The following is a 26818-nucleotide window of genomic DNA, read 5'->3' as shown; positions in this document are numbered from 1 at the left end:
CTCATAGGTAAAGCCCAGTTTATTCATAAATGACAGTCAGTACAATATGCACTATAGCTCACCATAAGGTGCACAGCACAGGCTTGGGAGAAGCCACTTCACAATAAATTAGAGGAGCTGGGACAGTGTCCGGGATCGTTCAACAGCCACGCACTGCCATAAATACCATAGCTGCCAACTCGGCTGTGTCAGGTGGAATCAGAGAGCCGAGACCTCAGCAGCTGCTGAGAGCAACTCAAACCCTGACTCTTCCGGTGAGGATCCAGCCCAGAAGAGAGGACTCCTTCCACATCAGCAATCTCCAAGAAGAGACCCTCACTTTAGATAATTATGGGAGCTTTCCACATCTCTCTCCTCTTCAGAGTTAGCTGTTGACCACTGAGGGGTCGGGAGAGAGAGAGAGCTCGCAGTGGGTTGTGTATCCCTAGTCAGACAAGGCACTTAGTGTCAATCTGCAGAAGCCTTTCAATGATTCTTCACAATCCAGGCTAAGAAGATTTCTAGCTCTCCCAGAGACTTAAGGGCAGCAGATGAGACCTCCAGCTAAAACCAAAAAAATAAAAAAATAAAATTTAAAAACGGCATCATGTGTATAATTCACATAACCCATTTGTGCCTTCCATTCCCCCAATTTATCCAATGCAGTTTTCACTTGGAGCCTTGATGCGGAGAGTCATGTGACACCTCCTTAGTGGTCTTGGAACAATATCTGGCTCCAGTACAAACCACTTGAATCTTGACTCTCCCTCCAGCAATAAGGCTGTCCTCCCAAAAGCCGAGCCCCGAAACAGTCCTAACTTCTTCTCCCTTCAGTGCACTGGCATCATTTGAGAGGGTTGAGAATGAGGAACTTCGGTCACACGCCAGAACTACTGTACCTCAATCAAATCTGTAGATGACATACCCTAGTAACTCTCCTGCATCAACACCCATGTGAGAAGTACTGAGTGTGGCACTAGTCAGGGTGCCAAGGGCCAGGTCCTGACCACAAGAACATTGTATGTGTTATGTTTCGTGGGTAACAGTTTCAGATTTACTGGGAACCGTTGCTCCCCCTGTATGATCATATCTTACACAGGCCAGGCCTGATGTGAAGGTGTAAGAACACAGTAGAGGAAGGATGGAGGAGAGGACCCGGGAATTGCCCAATGACCTACAACATTTTTGCAGGCATCGGCTCAGATGGGCCTTCCATGAAGACTGGAGGGAAGAGTAAATGATTGGGCCTGGAGAGAAGGCTGACGCATTGTACTCTCTTCAGCATCTCATTTTCTGTCCTCCCTGTGCTCTCCTCGGCCCTCACCTGATTGTAGTTGTCTTGGATGATTCTGATTGCATTGGTGGCTTCCTGACTGCAGTTACACTGACTGTGAACCTGCGGGACACAAGGCAGCACTCATTAGAAGACTGTTACATGCCCTCCTCCCAGGACAGCCCTCCTCCCTGCATAGCAACTCCTCCCTACACGCCCCTCCTCCCTACACACCCCTCCTCCTACATGCCCCTCCTCCCTAGATGTTCCTCCTGCCTACATACCCCTCCCTCTACATGCCCCTCCTCCCTAGATATTCCTCCTCCCCATGTGCCCCTCTTCCCTATACGCCCCTCCTCCCTACGTGCCCCTCCCCTACGTGCTCCTCCTCCCTAGTCAAGTTTAAAGCTTAGAAGGCGTGGAGAAAGTCTGCATTTGACCTTGGCTTCTGCTCCTCAGAAGAGCAAGCACCAGGTCTACCTTGTCACAGTGCTGAGTGCAACACCCTACAGGGTTAACTATTTGAGTAACTATATCCATGTGATTGCCCAGCTGTAAGTTTTAAAGCAGGACAGGGACTGCTACCCTTTCTAACCGTTAATGGGATCTGAGACAGAGAGGGAAGCCATCACCTGCCACAGAGGAGCCACACCACACAGGAACTCATCCACAGCCATTAGGATGGAGCCCACAGTTTCTCTTGGCCTGAGTTTTGGTTGGTGATTTTTACTTTTGTCTCTGTTTGATTTTTAGCAAGTGACAGTGAACTTACAGGTGACCCTTGGAGATAGGCCTTTCTGTACGACTTCCCAGAAATGCCTTAGTATGGAAATTTCAAAGGATCAGAAACAGAAAGTCCAGAGGTGTGCTTATGGTCAGAATGAAACCCTTGGCGTGTCCCTCTTAGAGGCCACTCTACACTTAGGAGATACTCTGGCATCAGCTGGCCACTCCATGAGGCAACATATCTGACAAGGTATCAGTAGGCAAAACCATTGCAAAGCCTCGAAGGACTCAGAAGTGAATAACAGGGCAAGAAATAACCCAACAGCACCAGTGCTGGGCTCATTCTGGACAGAATGGAAGCAGCTGCTTGGGATTCAGGCGCACTGACTCGCAGGTGCACTGACTCGCAGGTGCACTGACTCACAGGTGCACTGACTCTCGGACACACTGACTCACACATTGCTCCAGTGTTCTCTGCATTTGGAGGAACGAGTTGGAGAGCTTGCTGATTTTCTCCATGTCCTCGTTGCTTGTCTCCAGATGGTCCTTGAACACCGTGTCTCTGTAGAAGGTCAGGAGGTGGCTGGTCACGCAGCACACATCTACAGGCTACAGACACAGATTAGAGCGTGTCCTAGAGGCCCTCTGCTCGCAACACTTTGGTGAAAAAGTACAAGAAGTTACAGAACTGAACATTCTTTTCTAGAATTCAGGGTTTTCTTCCATGCTTTCCACAGTCAAGCCACCTACAGCCAGGAGATGTATTCACAAAGATTAGGGCTTGGAATGCCATCACAGACAAGGATTCTCACCACAACCTCCCTGGGAAAATGTAAGGTGTCAGCTCCCTCCAAGAACCAGGTGCCTCCTTTTTGAGAGGGGTCGCATCCCACAAGCCAAGGCTGTTTGCTCTGTAATCTCCCAGCTCGCAACATCCTTGGCTCCTGGACATCAGGGATCTTACCAGGCATGACCAATATATTCATCCTGACCACTAAGCCCTGAACCCCACACACTACTGGACTCTCTCGCAATTTGTCCCCTTACACTGGGCCAGGGCGAGGAGCTGAAATTTGTGAGACTGGCGACCGGCAGCCACGTCTGGGGAGCTCAGTGGACTGCAATGGAAAGCAGATGCCTCAAAGACAAAGCACAGCCCTGAGAAGCAGTGGATAGCTGCCTTCTAGCAGTTTGCGCTCCGCAGGCCTGAGGAAGTGCTGCACAAGGTTCACTCCCCAGCCTCTAGCCCCAGGGAAGCTTTACCTAGACAGTGGCAGACTAATTGGAATCAGGACCTTCTGTTCCCCTGCCCTCAGTGGATCTCTTAGCCAGAGAAAAGGGTTACACACTGCTGTGTTATTAAAGACTGTGGCATTAGAAAAAAATCAATCCGAGAGAGAGAGAGAGAGAGAGAGAGAGAGAGAGAGAGAGAGAGAGGAAAAAGAATGAGGAGGAAGAGGAGGAGGTGGAGGAGGAGGAGGAGGAGGGAGGGCAGGCAGAAGGTTGGTTCAGCAGTTGACAAACTTTTGACTAAGTCTGTGAACCTGAGTTTCACCCTCAAACCCCATGTGAAGAAAGGAAAGAACTAAAGCCCAAAAGTTTTTTTCCTCTCTCTGTCTCGGTCTCTGTCTCTGTCTCTCTCTCTCTCTGTCTCTCTCTCTCTCACACACACACACACTGAATCACTGAATAATTTTAAAAGAGAAAAGAAATGGGATGAATGAAGGAGAAAAGAAACGACAGGAATATATAATAAAGACCTAATTCACCAGCTCCCTTCCTTACTCCACATCAGCTGTATCTCCAGCTCGGGAGGAGAACGAGTCTGGAAACAGAGGCATAGACTGGAATCGGGTGTTCTACTCCTGGCCTTGCCATTAGCTCATCGTTCCCTCACCTTTTGAAGTCTCAGTTCCTCATAAATGCATACTTTTAGTTTGTCATCTAAGAACTCAGCAACAAGTAAAATGTAGGTCATTTTTAGGATAAATGCAGAGGTCAAAACATTTTTGTTGTTGTTGTTGTTGTTCAATTTGCTCTGCTTTTTGAGACAGGGTCTTGATAACCATAAACTGGAAATTGTCAGGGGGGAAAAAAAGCCTAAAATATGATTAAGATTCTCCAAGGCTAACTGACTAGATAGAACCTCTGTGGTTGTGGGGAGTTGTAACATTGTGTATAGAGAGTCAAATTATCTCGTGTTGTCTTTGACCCCCCCTTGACAGGCATGCATCTCTGTGTGTGACCTAGCAACTGTGACTACCAGGAGACACTTTCTGGAATACACTAATAGACCACTCGTGTCCCTAGAGCTAAGAATGTCATCAGATAGCATCTGAGGCCTGTAGCAGATTCTCCACAATTTGCTGTAACCTGCCTACCTTATGCTCCCAGCACTACCTTTTAAATGCCTCAATTATGCTTGCCTTTTGTCCTATTGCTATACAAACTTCATGATGCTGCACTGCTTTGAAACACTCCATTTGGCATAATCTAGATTCCAGGGTGTAGTTGTTCCTGTTTGGCTATGGAATAAACTATCTCTTATTCCCTTTGAACTGAAAGTTGGGTTTGTGCATCAACGTAGCCCTGGCTGGCCTGGAACTCACAAACTTGAACAGACTGGTTTCAAACTTGTAACGATCCTCCTGCCTCTGCCTCCCGAGTGCTGGGAGCATAAGCTTGCCCTCCCCCCCCACCCACACACACTCTAAAAGCACCTCACGGGTTCATTTTGTAAAACAAAGACTCAGCAGCAAACTACCAGCTGGTAACATCCTTTCTGGGCAGGGAGCTGGAAGCCCTACTGGCCTCCCCATCCAGCTGCCAATTGTAGAGCACACTCCCAGACTCTCTATAATAGTGATACAACTTTCATCCCAGAAGTCTCTTCGGCTGCTCTGTTGTCTCTGTCAGAAAGAAAGCCAAGGCTCTGCCTGGTTCCAAAGGTAGCTGCCCCCCCCAGCTCCCTACCCTACTCAGCACATTCTTTGCCTCCTACACCTGCTTGCTCTTGTCCCTGTCACACAGCCCTGCCTTCAGTGGCATCACACCCGTTTCCGCCCTGTATCTTAGACCTTTTATCTTCTTATCTACAGCCTCCTCCGCTTTTAAATGACTCCGGTTTTTGTTTTTGTTTATCTTCATTTCTCCCCATGGAATCTTCCAAAAACAATCTCCAAGTCACTGAATTCCTGTCCCATTGGAGTACCCGGTACTTCTGTCACCCTCTGGGAAAGTGTCACTCCTTTGGTCACGCCCATGATTTCAAAGTCCCTGGAATACTGTCCCGCCCAGACTTCTCAGCCGACAAAGGAGCCTGGAGCATTAAGAGCACCCTGGGTAGGGACTTATTTCCTTGCACTAAGTCTTTAAAAAGCAGACACAAACCAACTGGTACCTTAATGCTGTCCAGATTCTTCAGTGAGGACAGGATGGTGATATTTTTGAAGGTGTCTTTCGTTTGCTGTAACAAACAGGACAGGCATCAATGAGAACTCTCCACTCTCTCAGGATACCACACAAGTAACAGGAAGGCACATGCCTTTCAGGCTACGACGTGAGGTAAGGCAGACCCCATTCCTTCAGACCCGTGCTCACCAGGTCTTTTTTGATGTCACAGATACTGAGTCCTATAAGGTCCATGTCCACGGAACTCAGACATCTCCTGAGGCTGCGGGTGTGCACGGAGCAGAGGAGGAGCGCCATGCCCAGGAGCCAGCGGGAAATGCACGGGGTCTTCATGTCCTACAGCAAGGACTGCGGTTCTCCGGTTCTCCGTCTGCCTAGACTGCAGAGCAGAGACAATCAAAACCGCGTGTGTGCTCTTCCGGGGGACCTCATGGCAGAGGCCTTGGCCTTGGGGAGCCTCAAAGGCTCACATCTCCTCTTGTGGTTTTACTTGAAGTCATTGACTCTGATCCCCCACCCTATGCCCAACAGGCCCTCAACGCAGCCTGTATCATGCTATGCTCTGACTCTGCCCTTCATCAACGGGGGTGAAAAGTCTTGTTTCTAATAAACTCAATAAAAGGAACAGATTGAGCAACAGATCTAAAAAAAAAAAAAAAAAAAAAAAAAAAAAAAAAAAAAAAAAAAACCTAATGGCTTTTTGGTGTTTGCCCCCAAAGGAAGGAACCCATAGTGCTTATCTGCCTAAAATCGTTTTTGGAGCTAAGCATGCACAGAGACATATCACACATCACTGTGCAGCCTAGGATCTGTCTTTTGGCACAAAGGTGCCAAAGCAACACAAAGAGATAAACCTTACAACAGCATGCAATATGCCCCCTGCCCTCTGCCCTCTGCCCTCTGCCCTCTGCCCTCTACACAGTGTGAGTCTTACCACTGAGGCATTCATTTCCCTCTGTGAGTGCAGAGGCCAGTGAGGAGAGGAGGGCCCCAAACACAGCTAGGCAGCTGGGGAGCCACAGTGCACCTGCTTCTAGACTCTCACTATGGTGCTAGAGGGCTGTAATTGTGAACGGGCTCTTGAATGGGAGCCACACTGCCCCACTCCCCACCACCACAGACCACATCGTCCTGGGAATCCTGAGCCCCTTGTCCAAAAAGCCAAGAAAGAGTAAGCCGAGCCTTTTCTTAATGGAAATCCTTCCTGGGACACCAGCAGGTAGATACTGAAACCTCCCAAATGACAGACAGTTCTCCCTACAGAACTTGATTTTCTAACTCTCTGACCGAACAAGGAAACAGACCCCATAGGCAAGGGAAATTGGTAGGAAGCATCCCATGCCCCCTAACCCGACTCTGCTCCTTCTAAAACAGAGTCCAGACATCTTGGCCAATTCAGGTAACAGCGGAGGCAACCCTTGTCCTACACGGTAGGCGTGTTGAGCTGGGCAATGTATGAAACATTTTGCATACTTGCCATGTTTCATGTGACACCCACCCCTCAGAAGGTTTGTTTCTATCCACATTTTACCAAGGAGGGAACTAAGAATTAGGACAATGAAATAGGTCACCCGAGTTGGCTGAGTAGCTGACCCCTGTCTTCACTCACTCCTTAGAGCAAAGCCTTCCTCTTACAAACCAGTTCTGCATATTCATCTCTGCTGGAGATCACAACTTCACACTAGACAAAAACCCATTTCTGATTAGCTCCCACTGAACCCGGAATGTGCTTTGTATTTAAGAAGACAGTAATTCTGCAAACAGTTAAGTTCCTAGAATGAGAAGGCTGTGGTAAAGATATTTAATTCCTTCATACTCTATTTTCTATCCTTTCCTCATTTCCTTTTGTTAAAAAGAAGGTACCAGAAAATTCACACTCTCTCTCTCTCTCACACACACACACATACACACACACGCACATGCACTCACTCACACATGCATGCATGCACAAGTACACACACACACACACAAAAAAAAAAAAACCAAAGTGCCCTGGACAACACAGGTCATACACAGCAGTCACCCGTGAAGTATTAAGGACCCGAGTGAGGCTCCTGACAGCCCATGCCTGCCTCACCTCTCCCGGCGCCTCCTGCCGCAGGGGACTGGTCTCTCTGTGTCCTTTGCCATTTGGAAAGGGTTGATCACTTTTATACTGTGGCTAGGAGGAAATGCTGACCAGGGTTACTGGGTGGGTCCACCTTCAGGAGATTCCGCCCTCCCCATCCTCACTTCTTTAGTATTCCATTTCCTTAATTGTTTTCTTTTCTTTCTTTTTCTTTGTGATACAGCTGATTAATCATCATTAAGAAATGGCCTGTTTTTCTGAATTTTGACACACAGCTTCTGGGAAGGAAAAAAAAAAAACTCCCTGTGACCACGTAAATGAGAATTACTTTTAATTTTGTGTTCATGGAGAAAAATCCAAGTTGGGTCACTTTCCTAGGAGCTGCAGCACACCAGTCAGGAAAGCGCGGATGGCCTGGCTTTGTCGGCAGCCAGCTCCATGAGACTCTGCAGGTCCTCTGGCTCTGATGTCACACGCAAGTTCCAAGGACTCACCACACGCCAAGCTTTTACATGCATTAAATTACTTCATTTAACTTCACGGGAATCCAATCTTTCTTCTCCTGTAGGCAAGGGTTTGTTTGTTTGTTTGTTTAGCATGGCATCTCTTTCCCCTCGATCTCGTCCCTCCGAAGGCCCTGTGGTTCTCGAGTGATGCGAGGAGAAATGACAGTGGCAGAGCTGGGAACAGAACTTAGGACCCTTACACTGGGGCCAGAAGGCCCTTTATCCAGGCTACTTTCTTATTTATTAGAATTCTCCATCATGAAGTTTTCCAGGGTTCAGGATTGTAAGTAACAGAAAGACAGGGTATAATCGACTCCTCCCCAGGAGGGTCATTTTCCCTGCGGATGGCCCCACTCCCATGCCCATATGGGCAACACTAATTGGACTCAGAAGGTTATTAGTAATTTAGAAAGTGGGGGGGGGATGGAGCTGGGAGAAAGATGGGGTGGAGGCACTGCGGTGAGTTGGAGGGAAATAGGGGAGTTGGAGGGAGGTACTGGTGGGTGGATATAATCAAAATGCAGTATATGAAAGAAGGAAATTTTCAAGGAATAGATAAAAACATAATTTTCCAAACTAATTTCCTGGCTGGGCAGTTGTGGCGCACGCCTTTAATCCCAGCATTGGGAGGCAAAGGCAGGTGAATCTCTTTGAGTTCAAGGCCAGCCTGGTCTACATATTGAATTCTAGGATAACCAAGGCTACAGAGAGAAACCCTGTCTTGAGAAACTAAAAAGCAAGGCGGAAAATAAAGAAAAAAAGAAAAAACTAGTTTCCTCCCCGCAAGAGCCTACTCCTGCTACCAAGTTAAAGAGACAGAGGCGCAGATGGGGCACTGGAAGACAAGAAGGAGAATCAGAGGAACAGTCTCTGGTGGGGTTCAAGAGAAATGAACCCCAGAATCTGGGAGACTCTTTCCAAAGTCTTAAATTTCATTAAACAATGCATGCTGAGAGAACCTGTAGGCTATTGTGGCTCACAGCAGTGTAGACAGAATCACACCAGGCCTTCCCTGCTCACAGCAGTGTAGATGGAATCACACCAGGCCTTCCCTGCTCACATTAGTGTAGATGGAATCACACCAGGCCTTCTCTGCTCACATTAGTGTAGATGGAATCACACCAGGCCTTCCCTGCTCACATTAGTGTAGATGGAATCACACCAGGCCTTCCCTGCTCACAGCAGTGTAGATGGAATTACACCAGGCCTTCCATACTCACAGTAGTGTAGACAGAATTATACCAGGCATTCCCTGCTCACGGCAGTGTAGACGGAATTACACCAGGCCTTCCATACTCACAGTAGTGTAGACAGAATTATACCAGGCCTTCCCTGCTCACGGCAGTGTAGACGGAATTGCACCAGGCCTTCCCTCTTCTCTGGGAAGCACAAGCTGCTGAAAACCTCACAGAAGTTTCACCAGACAGGTAAAATTAACTTAAAGGATTCCAACGAGCCAATGGGCCTGGCCTGTGTCATAGTATATACCGGTATATAAATAGTAAGTAACAAATAGTATTTACGCCGTGTGTAAGAGTAAGACAGTGTGTAAGAGTAAGGCAAGCGAATGTCAGGACCTCCATCACTGCTCCTTCTGGAAAGGGAGACTTGGGCAGCCCCGCATCCTCATCCCCTGGAAAATCCAGGGAGGTGAGTGCCAGTTTCCCAGCATGGGCTCAGCTGCCTGGCTCAGGGCCCGGGGCCACATGTGAGAGGATTGCAACATGACCATGCAGAGTCCCTGTCCACATTGATGCGAATGATCCGGCTTTCAGTTCAGGTCCAGGATGTCACACTCAGAAGCTCTGAGAGGAAAGGAAATGTGTGCAGCATCTGTAACCCACTTCTAGCACGCAACGTCAGAGTGGCCGTGATCACAAGCCAGGCTGTCAGGCCCCGCTCCCGGTGGCTATCAGTCTGCATACCAGCCATTCATTCTACATGCTTGTTGGTTCCTCTGTACAAAGAGTACCTACTAAGTACTAACCATGTAGGCCTGGTGTGGAAATTAAATAATTACACGCTAGCCCTCAGCACAGAGGCTGGTATGTAATAAACAACTCGAAGGCATTATTAATTTTCTTTTTTTTTTGAGACAGAGCCTTGCTATGTAGCACAGACTGACCTCAAATTCATGATCCTCCTGCCTCAGGCTCTCGAGCACTGGGATTACAAGTGTGCACCACTTCTGCCTAGCTTGTGATTAACTTTACAGCTCCATTTAAATTCCTAAATTGAGAGGAAGAACAAGAAAAAGTGATTCCTCTCTAGCCGAAGCTTTGCTGTCTAATATTTAACATTTAAAAATTAAAATATAGCTTGAGATAGAATGATACCTTTTCTGAAACTGCAGTGAAATTGTGAATGTGGGCTATAGACACAGAGGTACATGTAGCCTGAAAATCAGGACAGCTAGGTCCAGCTAAGCCACCAGTACAAGACTAGGGCTCAGTTTCCTATTTGGGCTGCACATAGTGGTGTCTGCCTGTAATCCCAGAGCTCAGGAAACAGGTGGGGAGGAGTGTTTCATGTCCAGACCAGCCTGGGTTATGATGGGAGACTCTGTCCCCTTCCACACCAACAACGGACTTCATTTATAGGGAAGCGGTAAGCATGTGAGGGGAAACCAAGAAGCTGGAGCCGCAAGTACTGAGTCTAGCGGTCCCGCAGTGTCTTTCAGGCTCTCCGGACCGCCATCCCCACCCAGCATTCGCTCAAGCTGCGTGAATCATTCGTGTTGGTGCCACGACAAGTTCTTGTCCGTGAAAGACTAGAGCAGAGCCACCCCCAAGCGCAGGTCCTAGCAGGCCCCTCACTCTCCCTGGGAAGGAGCTTCCATGGAATTGAGAGATACACGGCCTCAGGGCATGATTGGGAAGAACAGGCTAGGTCTACTGGAATAATTTTGATTAAATTTCAGGAAGAATCCATTAGGAAGACTAGAAAACACTCGAAAGTGTGACAGAAAAAGAAATCTGTAAAGGAAAAAAAAAGGGTGTTGTTGGCACTGATGAATGAAAACTCGATTTGGAATGCAAATAAGAACTTCAAGAACAAATAAACCCAGTGTGGTGGTACATGTCTTTAATCCCTATTTTCGGGTGACCGGGGTAGGTGGATATTTGAGTTCAAGGCAACACTTGGTCTAAACAGTGAGTCCCACACCTGCACAGTGAGACCCTGTATCAAAAAAAAAAGGGGGGCACAAATATAAAATGTTTAAAGATCTTGGCAAATACACAGATTATAGCTATCCTTTGAATTGTAGATAACGTCAAATTTAAAATAAATTGTGGGAGGCTGGGTATGGCGGCACACACCTTTAATCCCAGTTCTTGGGAAGCAGAGGCAGATGGCTATCAGTGAGTTCAAGGCTAGCCTGGTCTATGTAGTGAGTTTCAGGACAGCCAGTGCTACATAATAAGACAAAGAAAGAAAGGAAGAAAGAGAGAGAGAGAGAGAGAGAGTGAGAGAGAGAGAGAGAGAGAGAGAGAGGATGGAATGAAGGAAGGAATGAAGGAAGGAAAGAATGCCAGGCAGGGGTGGCACACGACTTTAACCCTAGCACTCGGGAGGCAGAGGAAGGCAGATCTCTGTGAGTTTGAGGTCAACCTGGTCTACAAGAGCTAGTTCTAGGACAGGCTACAAAGCTACAGAGAAACCCTGTCTCAAAAAAAAAAAAGAAAGAAAGAAAGAAAAAGGAGAGAGAGAGAGAGAGAGAGAGAGAGAGAGAGAGAGAGAGAGAAGAGAAACAACCAACCAAACACATCAGAAACTCCAGTTCCAGGGAATCTGACTTCCTCAGGGAAGCCAGGCCCACACGTGGCACACAGACTTACAGGCAGGCAAAATGCCCCCACACATAAAATAAATAAAACAATTTCTTAAAAAGGTAAGTTTTCCAGTTCTTATAAATTTACCCCCAAAAATGTTTCTCCCAGTTTGGGATTTTGAGATGAGTCAGATGCAGTAGCAGAGAACACGCAGGTCAGCCTTCCCCACCCCAGCAATGAACTGGGGATGAGCCGCCATCTCCGCCATCTCCACAGTACAGAGATCAAGAACAGGCTGTTCCCAAACAGAGTCCCTGTCCACCCCCACGCTCCCCTCGCATCCCAGAGTCGGGTGGAGTGGAAAGGCGCTTAGTGCTGCGGGACCTCAAGCTGGCTCAGCGGAGGAAAGGATATATCTGTCCTGGCTGTTCTGACTTGTGCTTAGTCAAGTTCCTTAGCTGGAGGAGAGATCTAACCTGGGCACGCCCATGTCAGTGAGCAGAGAAAGACAAATCCACCTGCCACTCTACTATGGCGACGTGGACTTTCTTCCTTCCCTGCTGCCGCTATCGGGCGCCTCGTTGGAGCAGGACCATCAGAGCCTGGGACTCTGTCACCAGTGTCCGTGGCTCCAATGCCATGAGACAGCCTCCACGGAGATGAAAATGGCCGGGGACAAGGAACAGAAGGGACCTGCTCCGTGCTCAGACAGGTCCCGCGTGTGTCCCAGAGTCATTCAACAGGCTTACTTCCAGCAGTAGCAAGCAACCTGCCCTTCCTTCACAGGCAGACTTATTAAATTACATACTCATTAAATTACATACAGGTTTGGTGCTCCCAGACCAAAAAGAAAAAGGAAAAAAAATCAAACCTGCTATCATGGACCAGGTGAAAGACTTATCAAAACCCAGCTCCCGACAGGGTGGCCTGCCTACCCCGGTGATCCCCTCTCATCCTAGAGTCAGATGATGTAGAAGGGCACTTAGAGTTGTGTGGGGACCCCCACTCATTCCTCCATGTTCCATTTGTCAGCATGACTCTCAGACCCACCACAGTCCAAACCTGGCCTCCATCTCCTACCTCCTCTCCTGACAAGTACCACATTCTGCTAGCCCTGCTCACCAGCAAGCTCCCTCCTGGCTTTCCTGACAGTCAAGCACCCATCCAGCTTTCAAGTCTCTCCTGCTTCCCCACCCACACCACTTCCCCTCCTCTCCATGTATCCTTGAAGTTCAGAATAAACTGGGCATCCTGGGATTCCGTTTGCTAAATTTGGTAGCTTAAACTGGACATCCTATTAGAAGAACCAACAGTTAAAGGGGTGTAGCTCCCCCCCAACTCCTGAAACTTGGTGTACTGGTGAGGTTCCTTTAAAGAAATCAGGTCATAAATGAAATACAGCCAGTAATGGGGTCCCACACTAGCTGGCTGGTACTGTGCCCAGCCTCTGCAGTGAACACCAGAATGTACTATCATCTTTAATCTTCACACTTGCTCTGTGAAGTAGATACCATCTCTGATCTCCTGTTTCTGAGGAAGAAGCTGAGGCCTGGAGCTGTTAAAGAGCTGTCAAGTGCTGACTGACAAACCAAATGCAATCAGAAGGGGCTCCCTCTGGTACCTCTGATTTTAACCCCTGCAGGGTAGCAGGCGTGAAAGACCATCCAGAAAAGCTTTCCCTCTTATGGAGGAGGAAACAGCCGGGGTTCAGAAAGAACAGTGCCTCTTAAAACTTCACAGCCAAGTCCCATGGTGGCTCTGTGGCTGGAGCTCACATCCGGGGCTCTTTCCATACAGAGGACCTTTGTCCCCTCTGCTAACGTCAAACTTTCTTCCTGGAGCAAAAAAGAAATCTCTTTCTTCTCCCCCTTGGAGAAACGGGGTGGGGAGCAGCTCACCAGCATCTTCTCCGGCTAACAAGTGTAGGCCTGTCCGAAGAAAGCCATTCTGTGGAAGTTGAATGTGGTTTTTCCCTCCTTGGTAAAACCACCCATGTCGATTGAAAAGCACTGCACCCAGAGGAGCCAGGGAGTTCCTGGGGGAGGGAGTCACCTTGGAAGACCTGCTCCTAGGATCAGGTAGACTCAGAAAGCCAGAAGTTTAGACTCCCTTTCCTAGAGGATTCTAGGAAATTTACCCTACTCATTCGGCATGCCATGCTGCATGGAACCCGGCTGTAGTAGATGGGACTATCTACTTAGAAGCGAGCTAAAATTTTCAGTTTAGGTCCAAAATGCAAAGGCACCTAAAATTCCTTCTGGAATCGCGTTTCTTTACCCTCGCAGCGTTTCTGCTCTCCTTGGTCTCTCCTCAGCACCAGCAAATGTGTTTCTGTGCTCTGCTCACCTTAACTTCAGAAGGTATGGGCATTCAGAAATCTCCCTTCAGATTTACGGCTCAGGGGAACTGAGGCCAGGCCTTCTGATTAGAGGACACAGGATAATTAAAATAAATTGTTCCTTTGTTAAGTCAGTTCTTTAGTTCGAACACTTATAAGTCGAGTTCTGCCTTGCATATGAGTCCCGTGATGACAAGGAGGTCGTCAGTTTTGCTCATTGCTTTATCCCTAGAAAGCTACACAGAGTGGGCACTCCTGTAATGGTTGTTGAGGGAGGGAATGAGTGAATGAATGAATGAATGAATGAGTGAGTGAGTGAATGGTAGGGGCCTCCCGAAGGTTTGGACAAAGATGTAGGTCTTTGGTGTTGCCTCCCATCCGCCTGTACATCGGCATGGTGTTTGGAAATTCCACAGTGAATAAGCGGCCTGAGGAGCAGCTAGACACCTTGTGGGAGGGAAGACCAGGACTGGTGTCATAGAAACGCTGCTTTCAGAAGAGCAAGACAGCTTGGTGGGTGAAGCCCTTGTTGTGCAATCCTGATGACCTGCGTTCAGTCCCTGGAACCCACGTAAATGTCAATGAGAGCCAACTCTACAAAAAGTTGAGCTCTGGTCTCAACATGTGTGCCTTGACACATTACACACACACACACACACACACACACACACACACACACATCATCATCATCATCATCATCATCATCATCTCATAATAGTCATCATAAATAACAATTAAAAATGAAGAAAGAGAAAAGGCTAGTCTGCATTCCTTAGGGAAGACTCTTTAAGGAATTTAGGCCCAGGAAGTCTGCATGATTCTTTTTCAGTATCCAACAGAATTAAATTCAGCAGAGGTTGGAAAAAAGCTGTACCGGCTATTGAATTATGCAGCCTTTTTATTCTCCCAGTGCATGTGTCTATGTTGAGGACACAGCAAAATGTGGTGTCAGAAGAAAACATTCGAACTTAGCATTTTACGGGTATGGAAGGATTATCAAACAGGAAAAAAAAAAACCTTCAGCTTTTCCAGCTGTATCAAAGTAAGATGAGTTATTTTTCCCAGTAACTTTGAAGCCCCATAGCGGTAAAGCGCATGTGTGTCGCAGAGTGGCTTTTCCGTCACTGATGCTTTTCTCACACAGGACCAATGTTTAAACACAGAAAACGGCATCGTCCACAAACTGCAGAGCTGAAATGTCTGATTCATTCCTTTAAGAAACTGACTTTTAAAACATGAATACATGTACTGTCTCAGTCACTGTTCTGTTGCTGTGAAGAGACACCATATCCAAGGCAACTTTTATAAAAGAAAGTATTTAATTGGGAGTTTGCTTACAGTTCTAGAGGTCTAATCTATTATAATCATGGCAGGGAGCATGGTGACACACATGGAGATGTAGCTAAGGCTACATCCTGGTCCACAGATTCAGTGAGAGCTTTTGAAACACTTGACCTTCAAGTCAAGACTTCAAGTCTCACCCCCAGTGACATATTTCCTTCAACAAGGCCACACCTGCTTCAACAAGGCCATACCTCCTAATCCTTCTACTTCTTTCAAATAATGCTACTCCCTGGTGACTAAGCATTCAAATATATGAGTGTATGGTGGCTATTCCTATTCAAACCACCACATGTACACATAAGAAACTACACCGATATACAAGTTTTCCTCTAGTGTCCATGCATAAACTCTTTAGGAGCCCATGAACCTAAACTGCTAGTGAGAAAAGACGTGGAACATGAAATGTACCACAGTGGTCAAGCGTACTCAGACTTTGCTAGACCCTGGGTATGTTTGATATCACCAGTTGTGCAACTCTGGACAAGGTGATGAGTTCTCTGTCCCCATTTCCTCGTAGAGAAGTACCCGTGGCAATGTCTTCCCAGCCCTCCTATGTTGGGAATCACAGCTGTACACATTTGTATGAGATCAGCATTACACACAGAGAAGCCTGCACCCGCCTTTTTCCCAGCCCAGGACCTAAGAGCATAAGAGTTGGGTATGGAAGGCTTGGTTTTTGCTTCCAAGAGGTGACAGAAAGAGATGCCATGCTAGGAGACAACTACCTGCTTACTCTTCCAGCTGGATTTGTTCACTCTAGTCCTTCTTGTAATAGGATCTTCCCATATCTTAGGGCATAAGCGACATCTCATTTAGGAAGCAATGAGGATAAATAAGTTGTGGCTCTTATAAAGCTACAGCTAGCACATCAGCGTGGTTGGCAAAGTCAAAGTACATTGGATTATGGAGTAAGCACTTAGAGACGGGGTAGCTAGCCAACCCAATTTACCTGGAACTGTTAAGTTCTGGGGAACTGGACTTTTTGTCCCCAAATCAGGAAAATCCTAGACAAATCCAGACAAGTTGGTCACACTACGTGAACTAAAACTGGAAAAGCCAGATTTGAGTTTTGACTCTATAGGAAATTCTATACGTTGAGCCTGTAGTCTGTGCATAACTAATTATTTCTGTGTTTAAACACTGACTGGGCTATAAGAAAGCTTTAGTTATGCTTCAAGGCTCTGTCAATATCCAGCTGTGGGAGGTTGGCCAAATCACAAACGTTTACCTCCTGCGAAACTCAGTTTTGCCTTCTAGAACTGAGTACAAATGAGAACTGGACAACATGAAATACAGGACGCTCCTAGAAGAAGAAAGAGACCCAATACATGCTTTTAAACCCTATCATGCAAGCATGTACCACAGTTTCCTCCACGGTTACAGCTCTGGTCGGCAGTGTGAACCTGAGGCAGACTAACGTCTCACGCAACAGCCAGCTTTATTCAGAGCATCAGACACTTTATACTCTGAGGGTTGAGAAGAAGCGCATGAGTAAAGTGTGCAATCACACGGATAAGCTACACATGGCGAAAACACGTTTTTCCACAGAAGCACATGAACAGCAGCTGAAGTAAACTCACTCCTCTCCCACGATACCTGGGAAGATCATGAAAACACATTCCAAGAATGATTCTGTGTTTGGAAGAAACTGAGGTCACAAGACTTATTTTCTCACACTCAGAATTCTCACACGGCTCCATTCTTGGACTGTGTTCTGACACTACACTATCCAATACCCATCTCATTCACAGATGGTGTCCATTACTGCACGCTCTCCAGAGAATTTTTATGTACGATATTGTTTTATATTAAAACCATATAAATAAGGAAGCTGTTTGGATTTTTCTCTTCTATGTGGCAATTCTGAACCTCAGTGGTTGAAGGACTTTCAGCAGGCTAGAATGGAATTATACCCTAAGCATCTTGGCTCGTCATCAAAGACTGTACCGTCTGGATCGCTCTCCATTCCCACCTTATGGGACAACAGCTACAGTTGCCCTTGATCCAGAGTACTCGTCTCTAGAGACAAATAATCCATGATACAAAGCAGATGAGCCCCAAAGTATTTCGGTCAAGGGCAATCCAAGACTCTCCCTGAGGCTCTTATGTATGGAGAAGGAATAAAGCTCCTTGCCTAAAATCAGGAACATTCTAGGGAGAACCAGTAATGGCCTGGGGTCAAGGGTCATAGGGGAGCTGTGGCTTCACATCCTGAGAACCTAATTCTTCCCTCTTCAGAGAATCAGTCCTACAGCCGCTGTGTGTTCAGTCTGTGACGAACTTGAGATATCCTGTGTTCCCTTGTGCAACACTGCTTGATCAGCTTCCTGCTGAGTTTCTCCCACTGTATGATAGCTTTCTCTGGCCTCTGTCTCATTTCCCCCTACAAACTCTATGTAAACGCCTGTGCTTCTTAATGATTGTGTTTGGCATAAGATACAGTTTTCATTAGATCTTCTTGACCTTAACTTTTCTGTCTTTATTTTCTGATCTCCTTATCCTCCTTACCAGGAACCTGTCACTGAAGAATGACCTGCTGGTCCATGTCACCAAGGGAAAACTTTCACCTTCCCATACCCATGGTTACCTCTTGGCACCAAAAGTTACAAAACTGGGGATATCATTTTCTACTGAAGGTATGGAGTTCTTCTTAAGATTCAATCTTATTTCCCTTTTTGAGATTGAGAGAAGCAGGATCATTGTCCCTGTGGCTGTGCTTAAGAATTACCTTGATTAATCCGGGCAATGGTGGCACATGCCTTTAATCCCACCAATCAGGAGGCAGAGGTAAGTGGATCTCTGTGAGTCTGAGGCCAGCCTGGTTTACAAGAGCTAGTTCTAGGATAGGCTCCAAAGCTACAGAGAAAACCCTGTCTCGGAAAAAAAAATAATTACCTTGATGAACTTTGATGAACTAGAGAGATGATTCAGTGGGTAAGCACTTGGTGACAAGACTGGCAGACTGAGTGCATTCCCTAGGACCCATGTGGTAGAAGAGAGAGAACCAACTCCTGCAAGTTGTTTTCTGACCCACACACAAGCACAATGGTGTATACACACACACATATATACACACACATACACACACACACATGCACACACACACAGGTGGTTTTTTTTAATGAATTCCCTTGTAGAATGGCCAAGATCAAAAACACTGATGACAGTTTATGATGGAGAGGATTGGGGTAAGGGGAACACTTCTCCATTGCTGGTGGGAGTGCAAACTTGCACAGCAGCTTTGGAAACCAGTATGGGGATTTCTCAGAAAATTAGGAAACAATCTACCTCAAGACCCAGCAATACTGCTGTTGGGTATATACCCAAAAGACTTTCAATCATATCACAAGGACATGTGATCAGCCATGTTCATAGCAGCATTATTTGTAATAGCCAGAACTTGGAAACCACTTAGATGCCTCTCAAGTGAAGAATGGATAAAGAAAATGTAGTACATTTGCACCATGGAGTACTACACAGCAATAAAAAATAATAACATCTTGAAATTTGTAGGCAAATGGATGGATCTAGAAAAAAAAATACATTGAGTGAGGTAACCCAGACCCAGAAAGACTACTATAGTATGTACTCACTTTTAAGTGGCTTTTAGACAAAAGACAAAGGGAAACTTGTCCACAGGCCACAATCCCAGAGAAACTAGACAACAAAGAGGACCCTAAGAGAGACAAATATGGATTTACATGAGAAGGTAGAAAAGACAAGATCTCCTGAGTAAATTGGGAGCATGGGGGTCACAGGACAGGGGAGAGGGGAGAGAAGAGGAAAGGAGGGGAGTAGAGAAAAACGTATAGCTCAATAAAAACAATAAAAAATTCCCTTGTGCAACCGCCAAAGATCCTCCAAAGATTTGAGCAGGCTGGTGGAAGTGAAAGTTTTGAAGGGGGAATTTCAAGAGAACACTCAGACAGATCACTGGGTAAAGGAGGTTTATTAGGCAGCCAGAGAGGGAACAGCACAGTAGGGAATCAGAGGGCATTCAGGGCCCAGCACCAGAGACAGACAGGTTGGAGGGAGTCTCTGAAGAAAGAATTCAGAGCTCAAGTGGCAGCGGAGGAAGCATCTTCTTCATGTCTCAGTGGATCTGAGAAAGGCAGCCAGCTGCCGCATGAGCAACAACTGGATGTTGACCGTATGTTCCCACCGGAAGCGGGGCAGTAGTACACACAGTACTCTACCTGCCCATTCTTTACCACTGGGGCAGTGCCTCCCTTCCAGGAGGTACATGGTGTCATATTTAAGAACACTTTTAATCCCTACAAAAAAATCTTTCCTTTGGCATGGAAAGGCCATGGCAAATACAGAGAACAGAAAGAATAAAAAAAAATAGTCACCAGCAGGCATTCTGTTGTCCTTGAACCCGCTTTGGCCATTTTGACATTCAGTCAGAAGACTCTTGCTAAATGTCATCTCTGCACCACCAGACTCTGGATGGATATCAATGGACAGCCCTGCTTCCCAAGATCTCACAGTAGCGGGAGACACGGGCCTCTAAACACCGCTGTAACACTCACTACTGAACAGGGCTCCGTGTGAACAATCTCAGTGTATTGGTATATTCAACTTCTTTTTCTTTTAAAAATATATTTGCATATACACAAACTAATGAATTTCATGAAGGTGTTTTCAGACATCTGTGGGATGGGCTTTGGTCATCTTCATTGTTGTCTTGTTATCACCTCCCACCCCACCCCTTTCTCTCTTCTAATAGTTCTTCCTTCACGTTCTTGTTGTTGCTTTTTTTCAACTAGATTTCATATGAGACAAGGCTATGCAATACTTATCTTTCCTAAGTCCAGTTTATTTGCTAAACATGATGTTCTCTAATTCCATATTTTTTTCTACAAATAATTTCCTCACCTGGTATCAAAGGCCAGCGTGTCTGCACCCCAGGAGCAGGCTTCCTGCAAGGGCAGTGTGTGTGGTCTAAGCAGAGGACACCAGCCCCCCCCCCCCCCCCCGCTGGTGTTGGAGGTGTCGTCAACCAAGCACTGGTCACCATATTTAACTCTTTCAACTTCTCAACTTTTCGAGAAGGGATCTGTTTCCAGCTGCATCACTTAGATTGAGGACCTAGATCCTGTGCTTTGAGTGTGGTTTTATTTTTGCTACAAGTGTTGGTCTTATTAAGAAGTGAGGTCTTATGGGAGGTGCTTAAGTCACTGGGAACCACCCTTAGAAAGGATTCTCATGGTACTCTGACTTAGTTCTGAGAAAGTCATTACAAAAGGAGCAAGCTTGCCCCTCTCCCTCACTCCGGAATCCTGCTTTACCATGGAAGTCTTACTAGTCAGGGTTACTATTGCTACGATGGAACACCATGACCAAAGAGACATGGGGAGGAAATGTTTCATCTGGCTTACACTTCCACATCATTGAAGGAAGTCAGGACAGGAACTCACACAGGCCAGGAACGGATGGAGGCAGGAGCTGATGCAGAGGTCTTGGAACAATGCAGCTTACTGGCTTGCTCCTCATGACTTGCTCAACCTGCTTTCTTATAGAACCCAGGACCACCAATCCAGGGATAGCCCCACTCACAATGGGCTGGGCCCACTCCCATCAGTTGGTAATGAAGAAAATGTTCCAGACTTGTCTATGGAGGTATTTCCTCAATTGAGGTTCCTTCCTCTCAGCCGGGCTCCACTATGATGCCATCTGCCATTAGACCCTCGCCAGAGGCCAAACCAATTGGAAATACCTAATTTTAGATTTCCAGCCTCTAGAATCATGGGCAAGTAAATCTTTTTTCTTCTCCTTTTTTTTTTTCTTAAAAACCCAGTCTTGGGGATTTTGTTAAAGAAAAACAAAAACAAAAAACTACTAGGTTATGGTTACTGAGTCAAAAGCTGGGACCTGACCCTTCAAAGAGATGCTCCAGTGGAATGATGATGGTTGCTATGGTGTTGCTATGGGAGCCTGTGATAGAGAACCTAGTCCGGTCCATGCTCAGAGAAGAATACCCTAAGGAAGGGGTCTTAAGTCTGAAATACAATAGAGAAATAGGAATAAAGTCAACTCCACTCTTTCCTCTCGTTTCCCGGTAGATTTCAACATCTCCCCAAGAGGCTTCCTCAAACTGCCCCCAATTATGGCTCTCATGAGCTCTACTTCTCCCATCCTCATCTGTCTTGCTTTGCAATCCTCCTTTTCGGGGATGTTCTCCCTAGTAAGCCTCCTCCAACCCCTTCTCGATGCAAGCCTTTAACCAGAACCCTGGCCTGCCATACACTCGCAGAGCCAAGTTGAAATTTCTATTCTTTCCTTCCCTAGAAAAGCTTTCCTAACCCCCAGCATCAATCACAGTTCAAACTAAAATGCTAAAGTGACGTTTATTCAAATTTTGGGCAGGATGGGGCACAGACTTCTTGATAAGGGGGAACTCTGGGACTTTTAGCACCTTGCTGTCCCATAAAGTTCAGGCAAGAGCAAAGCCTGGGAACTTGGGGAACCTGGACTCTTCACTAAATTAAGATGTAGATCGAACCTTTTAGGGTGGAATTAGATCTATTCCAACCAGCTGGCCTTTCCTCCCAGACTTCCACCAAATGACCCCTTAGCTGAAGAAGAAGGGGAAGGAAAATGGGATGCTGATCCCAAGTGGCTGCACACCAGATCAACCTGCCATGAACTCACTCCTGCTTCTCTGTAACTCTGCCACACCTGGGGAAACTCAGAAACACCTGGCAGGTGGCAAACCCTGAATCTATCTGTTGGGACAGAAACAAAGAGCAGAGAAGCTGGTGGGACTAGAGCGGAGAATAAATCTTTGCCAAGAGAAAGATGCACCCGGACACTGATTCTTTTTACTTTCTTTTCTTTTCTTTTTAATTTTTCTAGACAGGGTTTCTCTGTGTAACAGCCAGGGTTGTCCTGGAACTCACTCTATAAACCAGGCTGACTTTGAATTCACAGAGATCCTCCTGCCTCTACCTCCCAAGTGCTGGGATGAAAGGTTTGCGCCACCACCACCCTGCTCAGACTGTTTCTTGAACATACTTTCTCTTCCAGAGGATAATCTTCTGGGGATGCTAACCCCAGGGAGTCCCCAGAGGTAGAGGAGCACCATTGGGCAGAGGACAACATAGTTCAAAACACTGCTCAGAGAAGAGTCCTCATGAGAGAGCAGAAAGAGCCTGAGACCAGGATAGAGACACCTCTGAAAACTGCAGATGTAGCAATGTTAGGAATACCAGCAACGGATGCTTCTAGAGTTTACTGTGTGGGAGACATGTCTCCAAACAGCTAACAAATCTGAACTCATGTAACCTTTGATCCAAAAGAGTTCGCTTCTCCGAGCCTTTTATAGGGACTGGGTCTTGTTGCCAGTCTGTCATTTTGATAAGATTATTTTAGCTTCAAAGAATTCTGGATATCGAGGAAGAAGAGCTTGGTTGGTCCTACCTCAACTTGATATGTCATGCTTTGCTGACTCCCAAGGGAGGCCTTACCCCTTCTGAGGAGTAAATGAGGGGTAGAAAGGAGGTAGAGGGAGGGGACAGGAGGAGAGGAGGAAGGGAAACTGTGGTTGGTATGTAAAACAAATTTTAAAAATTTAATTAAAAAAATAATTGTGGTATCATGACACTAGTTGTTGATTTAGCATACTGAGCACACAGTATGCTAGGCATTGGGAACACAAAGAGACATCTCCTTCCCTGAAGAGTCAGTGATGAAAAGGGCAGTTCGTTGCAATGGGATAAGTGCTTTGAAGAGGGCCCACAGCGTGCTGAAAAATGTGGTGGAAAAGAATGGGGGAGATGAGGTATGAGGTCTCAGAAAAAGCAGAGAGGCAAAGGTGTACTTCATTAACTCTTCAAGGAAGAATGGAAGCCAGGCAAATAAAGACAGGCGCCCTGGCCAGAGGCACAGGGTGATAAATCCTAAGCGACACACACTGGTCAGTAGGGACAGAACTTGGAAGCAGGATGAGGAAGTGAGGGGCAGAGGAACCTGAAGCAATTGCATGCGCTGCTGAGCGCTGTGCCAAGTGAACCTCACTTTGCAAGTCCAGCTCATACACCCAGATTAAAAGCCAAGTGTTCTTGCCAAACCATGTTCACATTTCAAATCCATGATTAAATAAATAATTGCCGTTGTTTGAAGCCACTGTTTTGAGACAGCTTGGAGGTGGTGGAAGGAGGCTGAGAGCAAAGGACAAGTGTTCACACTAAGCGCCAAAAGTTTGCTCCTTCTGGGCCTCATACTTGGCTAAAAGCTAACATCTGGAAGCTAAGTGTATCAGCTAATTAGTATCAGCCCATGGTTCTAGGTGATGTAAAAAGAGTCTCTGGGCTTCCAAGGTAGGATTTTGGCATATCCCCAAAATCTGGATAAAAAGTCAGAAGTAAGGTGGGATTCTCCCACCTTGAAAAGGTCACAGACTCGTAAACTGATGTCAACCTAAAGGGTAGTGGCTTCTAACAACCTGGTCACAAGCCTCTAGCCTTTCCGTCCACTTATTGTCAAAATAAATTTTATGTAGGTGTATTCTGTGTGTTTATGTTCAAGGCCCACAGAAGCCAGAAGAGGGCATCAGATGCCCTGGCGCTGGAGTTCCAGGCACCTGACATGGGTACTGGGAACCCAACTCCCGGCCTCTGAAGAAGCGAAGCGTGCGCATGCCCACGGAACCATTCTTCTGCCCATCCTTTGTCTTATCGAGGCTTAGGAGGGCGTATTTAAGAAGCTTGAGATGGATGTGACACTTGGAATAGAAGTGGGGACAAAGAATGACAGGATGAGGAGCTTAAATATTTTTGACAATCTGGAACAATAAGTTTATTCCAACCAGGTGAAATTTAAGAGGGATAACCACAAAACTGTTGGCTGAATATGAAAAGAAAGTCCGTGAAAGCTAAGTGTATCAGCTAATTAATATGACCTGGTCATATGAGACTCACCTAAAATTTGGACTTTGAGGTCAAACAGATAGAGTTAAATACCTTGCATACTCCAGTAAGTGACTGTGAGCTTTGGGCATTTGGGGACTGGAATGGAGCTCAGTTAGTGGGGTACTTGCCTGAGCTCAATCTCTAGCACCTCATGAACCAGCATGCTGGAAAGCTCATCATTCAAGAAGCGGAGCAGGAAGGTCAGAAGTTCAAGGCCATCCTCAGTTACATATATAAACAGGAGAGTGAGACAGCTGTTCGCACTGTACGCCCATCAGTAGCCAGGAAGTGAGGAGAGACAGACACTGGTAAAGTCACTTACTTCCTCGCTTCCCTCCAGCCTGGGATGGTACCAACCAGAGTCAGGGTGTGTCAACCCTCTGTGGAACGCCTTCAGAACACAGCTAGAGGTAGGTCTCCTGGAGGAGTCTAAATCCCATCAAGTTGGGAATGAGAATTAACCATCATAAATGTAAGTCAGTGTCTTGTACAGCTTTATGCCGTTGCTGGAACAGCAGTTTTTCTCCCGCGAGTGAACTCAACAATAGGCTGATCAATATGAAGATTGGCCAACAAAACTGGAAGAGATTCCCAGCTAACACAAACACAGAACCCCAAGAAACACAGAAAGGCAAGGCAGCACAGCTCCTCCAAAAATTTGTAACATTGAGGCTACTGAATTCAAAATACTGAACTGGAAAACTGGGATAGGAAGAGTTTACTGTTAAGAAGTATCCATGACCTCCAAGAGGACACAAATAAGCAGATGTATCAAGTCCAAGACCTGACGTGGGAAGTCAGTGATGCGCAGGGAAAGCCAGCAAATGCGTGAGAAAGCAATACAGATGGAACTTGCAGCCACAGAGAAGGAAAGTTCAGCAAGAGGCTTGGAAGTCAGCATAAAAGTGTCAGGTTTCTTCACACAAAGAAATTACAAAGAATCAATGAAATAAAGAATTGTTTCTTTGAAATGATAAGAAAGATTTTAGCCATATTAGTCAAAAGAAAGAATACTAAAATTAATAAAATTAGAACTGAAAGGGAGCATTACAATAGTTACCAATGAAATTCATAAAATCCCAAAGACATATCTTAAAAACTTATATTCCATTAAATTGGAAAATCTAAAAGGAATGAATGTCTTCAGAGATGCATATAACCTGTCAAAGCTAAATCAAAAGGAGATCAGAACTTTTTTAAGTAGATCTGCAACACACAGTGAGATTGAAGCAGTAATTTAAAAATTCCCAACTAAAAGAAGTCCTCACCTCTGCAGAATTCTACCAGGCCATTAGAGAACCAATATCCATTCTTAAATTATTCCATAAGACATAAAAGAATGCTCTCAAATTCACTTTTTGAAGTAGTACCCTGATATCGAAACCAGATTCAAAACAAAAGAGGGCTCTCCGCCAGATCGCCGCCATCATGGACACGAGTCGCAGGCAGGGTTCTCTACCAGATCGCTGCCATCATGGACACAAGTCGCAGGCAGGGCTCTCCGCCAGATCATTGCCATCATGGACACGAGTCGTGTGGAGCCCATCAAGCTGGCTAGGGTAACCAATGTTCTGGTCAGGACCAATTCACAGGGACAGGGCATGCAGATACACATGGAATTTATGGATGACACCAGTCACTCTATCATCCGAAACATCAAAGACCCTGTTTGAGAGAGTGATGCTCTCACCCTACTGAAGTCAGAATGAGAGGCTTGGAGGTCATGTTGATCTTACTGCCGGGTCTTGGATACCCACCACTGGGCCCATGGTGACCAGCAACTGTTAAAAAGCATTTGTATTGCTTTCCAAAAAAGGAACAAATATAGAACAATATCCCCTGTTGAGCATAGACACAAAAGTTCTCAATAAAACACTTGCAAACCGACTTCATGTGTGCATCAAAAAGATCATCCATCATGATCAAGTTAACTTCATTCCAGAGACACCGAGTAAATCAACAAATATATTACAAAAATGTACTCAAGGACGGAAACCATGTGATCAAAAGACAGAAAATGCCTTTGACAAAACCCACCATCTCTTCATGACTGAAAACCCTGAAGAGACTAGAAGTTAAGGAATCTTGTCTCAACATAATAAAGGTTACCTATGACACAACCTCAGCCAACATCATGAAAAAGGAGAACAAAATGAAACATTTCCATTAAAATCGGGAACAAAGCCCCATTGTCTGCAGTCCTGTTTAACACAGCACGACAAGGCATAGCTAGAGTAATAAGTCAAGAGAAGAAAATAAAGGGATGCGAATATAAAAGAAGGAATCCCAAGTATCTTTATTTGCAGATGGCGTGATTCTACACAAAAAGAAACTACAGCAGAAAGATCTCATACCTAATAAAGATTTTCATCGTGTAACAGGGCTCTCGCTGCATATCAATGACAAGCAAACTGAAAATGAATCAAGGAAACAATCTCATGCACGATAGCCTCAAAAATTAATACAATAAGTGGGAACGGGCCTTACA

The 26818-nt window shown here is 46.0% G+C and overlaps 1 protein-coding gene and 1 pseudogene across 1 annotated transcript; one reads left to right on the top strand and one right to left on the bottom strand.

Annotated features, from left to right (window-relative positions):
• Positions 1-7686, bottom strand: Il19 (interleukin 19). Its single transcript, XM_048431101.3, has 6 exons — positions 7467-7686; positions 5579-5768; positions 5379-5444; positions 2435-2587; positions 1304-1375; positions 1-543 (listed from the first exon to the last, which is right to left on the bottom strand). Exons 2-6 carry the CDS (start codon positions 5720-5722, stop codon positions 466-468), a joined length of 513 nt encoding a protein of 170 aa, XP_048287058.1. The 5' UTR covers positions 5723-5768; positions 7467-7686; the 3' UTR covers positions 1-465.
• An 18164-nt stretch (positions 7687-25850) lies between these two features.
• Positions 25851-26060, top strand: LOC125398353 (small ribosomal subunit protein eS28 pseudogene; annotated as a pseudogene).
• Positions 26061-26818: the final 758 nt, after the last annotated feature.

Source organism: Myodes glareolus, chromosome 5 (assembly GCF_982192425.1).
Source record: "Myodes glareolus chromosome 5, mMyoGla1.1, whole genome shotgun sequence".
Taxonomy (NCBI): Eukaryota; Metazoa; Chordata; class Mammalia; order Rodentia; family Cricetidae; genus Myodes; species Myodes glareolus.
This window is presented reverse-complemented; position numbering and strand designations above follow the sequence as displayed.

What these genes read in the sequence shown, in the direction of transcription:
- Il19 (XM_048431101.3), bottom strand. Translation starts at nt 5,722, where the DNA reads ATGAAGACCCCGTGCATTTCCCGCTGGCTCCTGGGCATGGCGCTCCTC. An exon ending in AGAATCTGGACAGCATTAAG is followed by an intron (nt 2,588 to 5,378) that starts GTACCAGTTGGT and finishes CTGTGTCTGTAG; the next exon opens with CCTGTAGATGTGTGCTGCGT. An exon ending in AGAGAACACTGGAGCAATGT is followed by an intron (nt 1,376 to 2,434) that starts GTGAGTCAGTGT and finishes TGTGTCCCGCAG; the next exon opens with GTTCACAGTCAGTGTAACTG.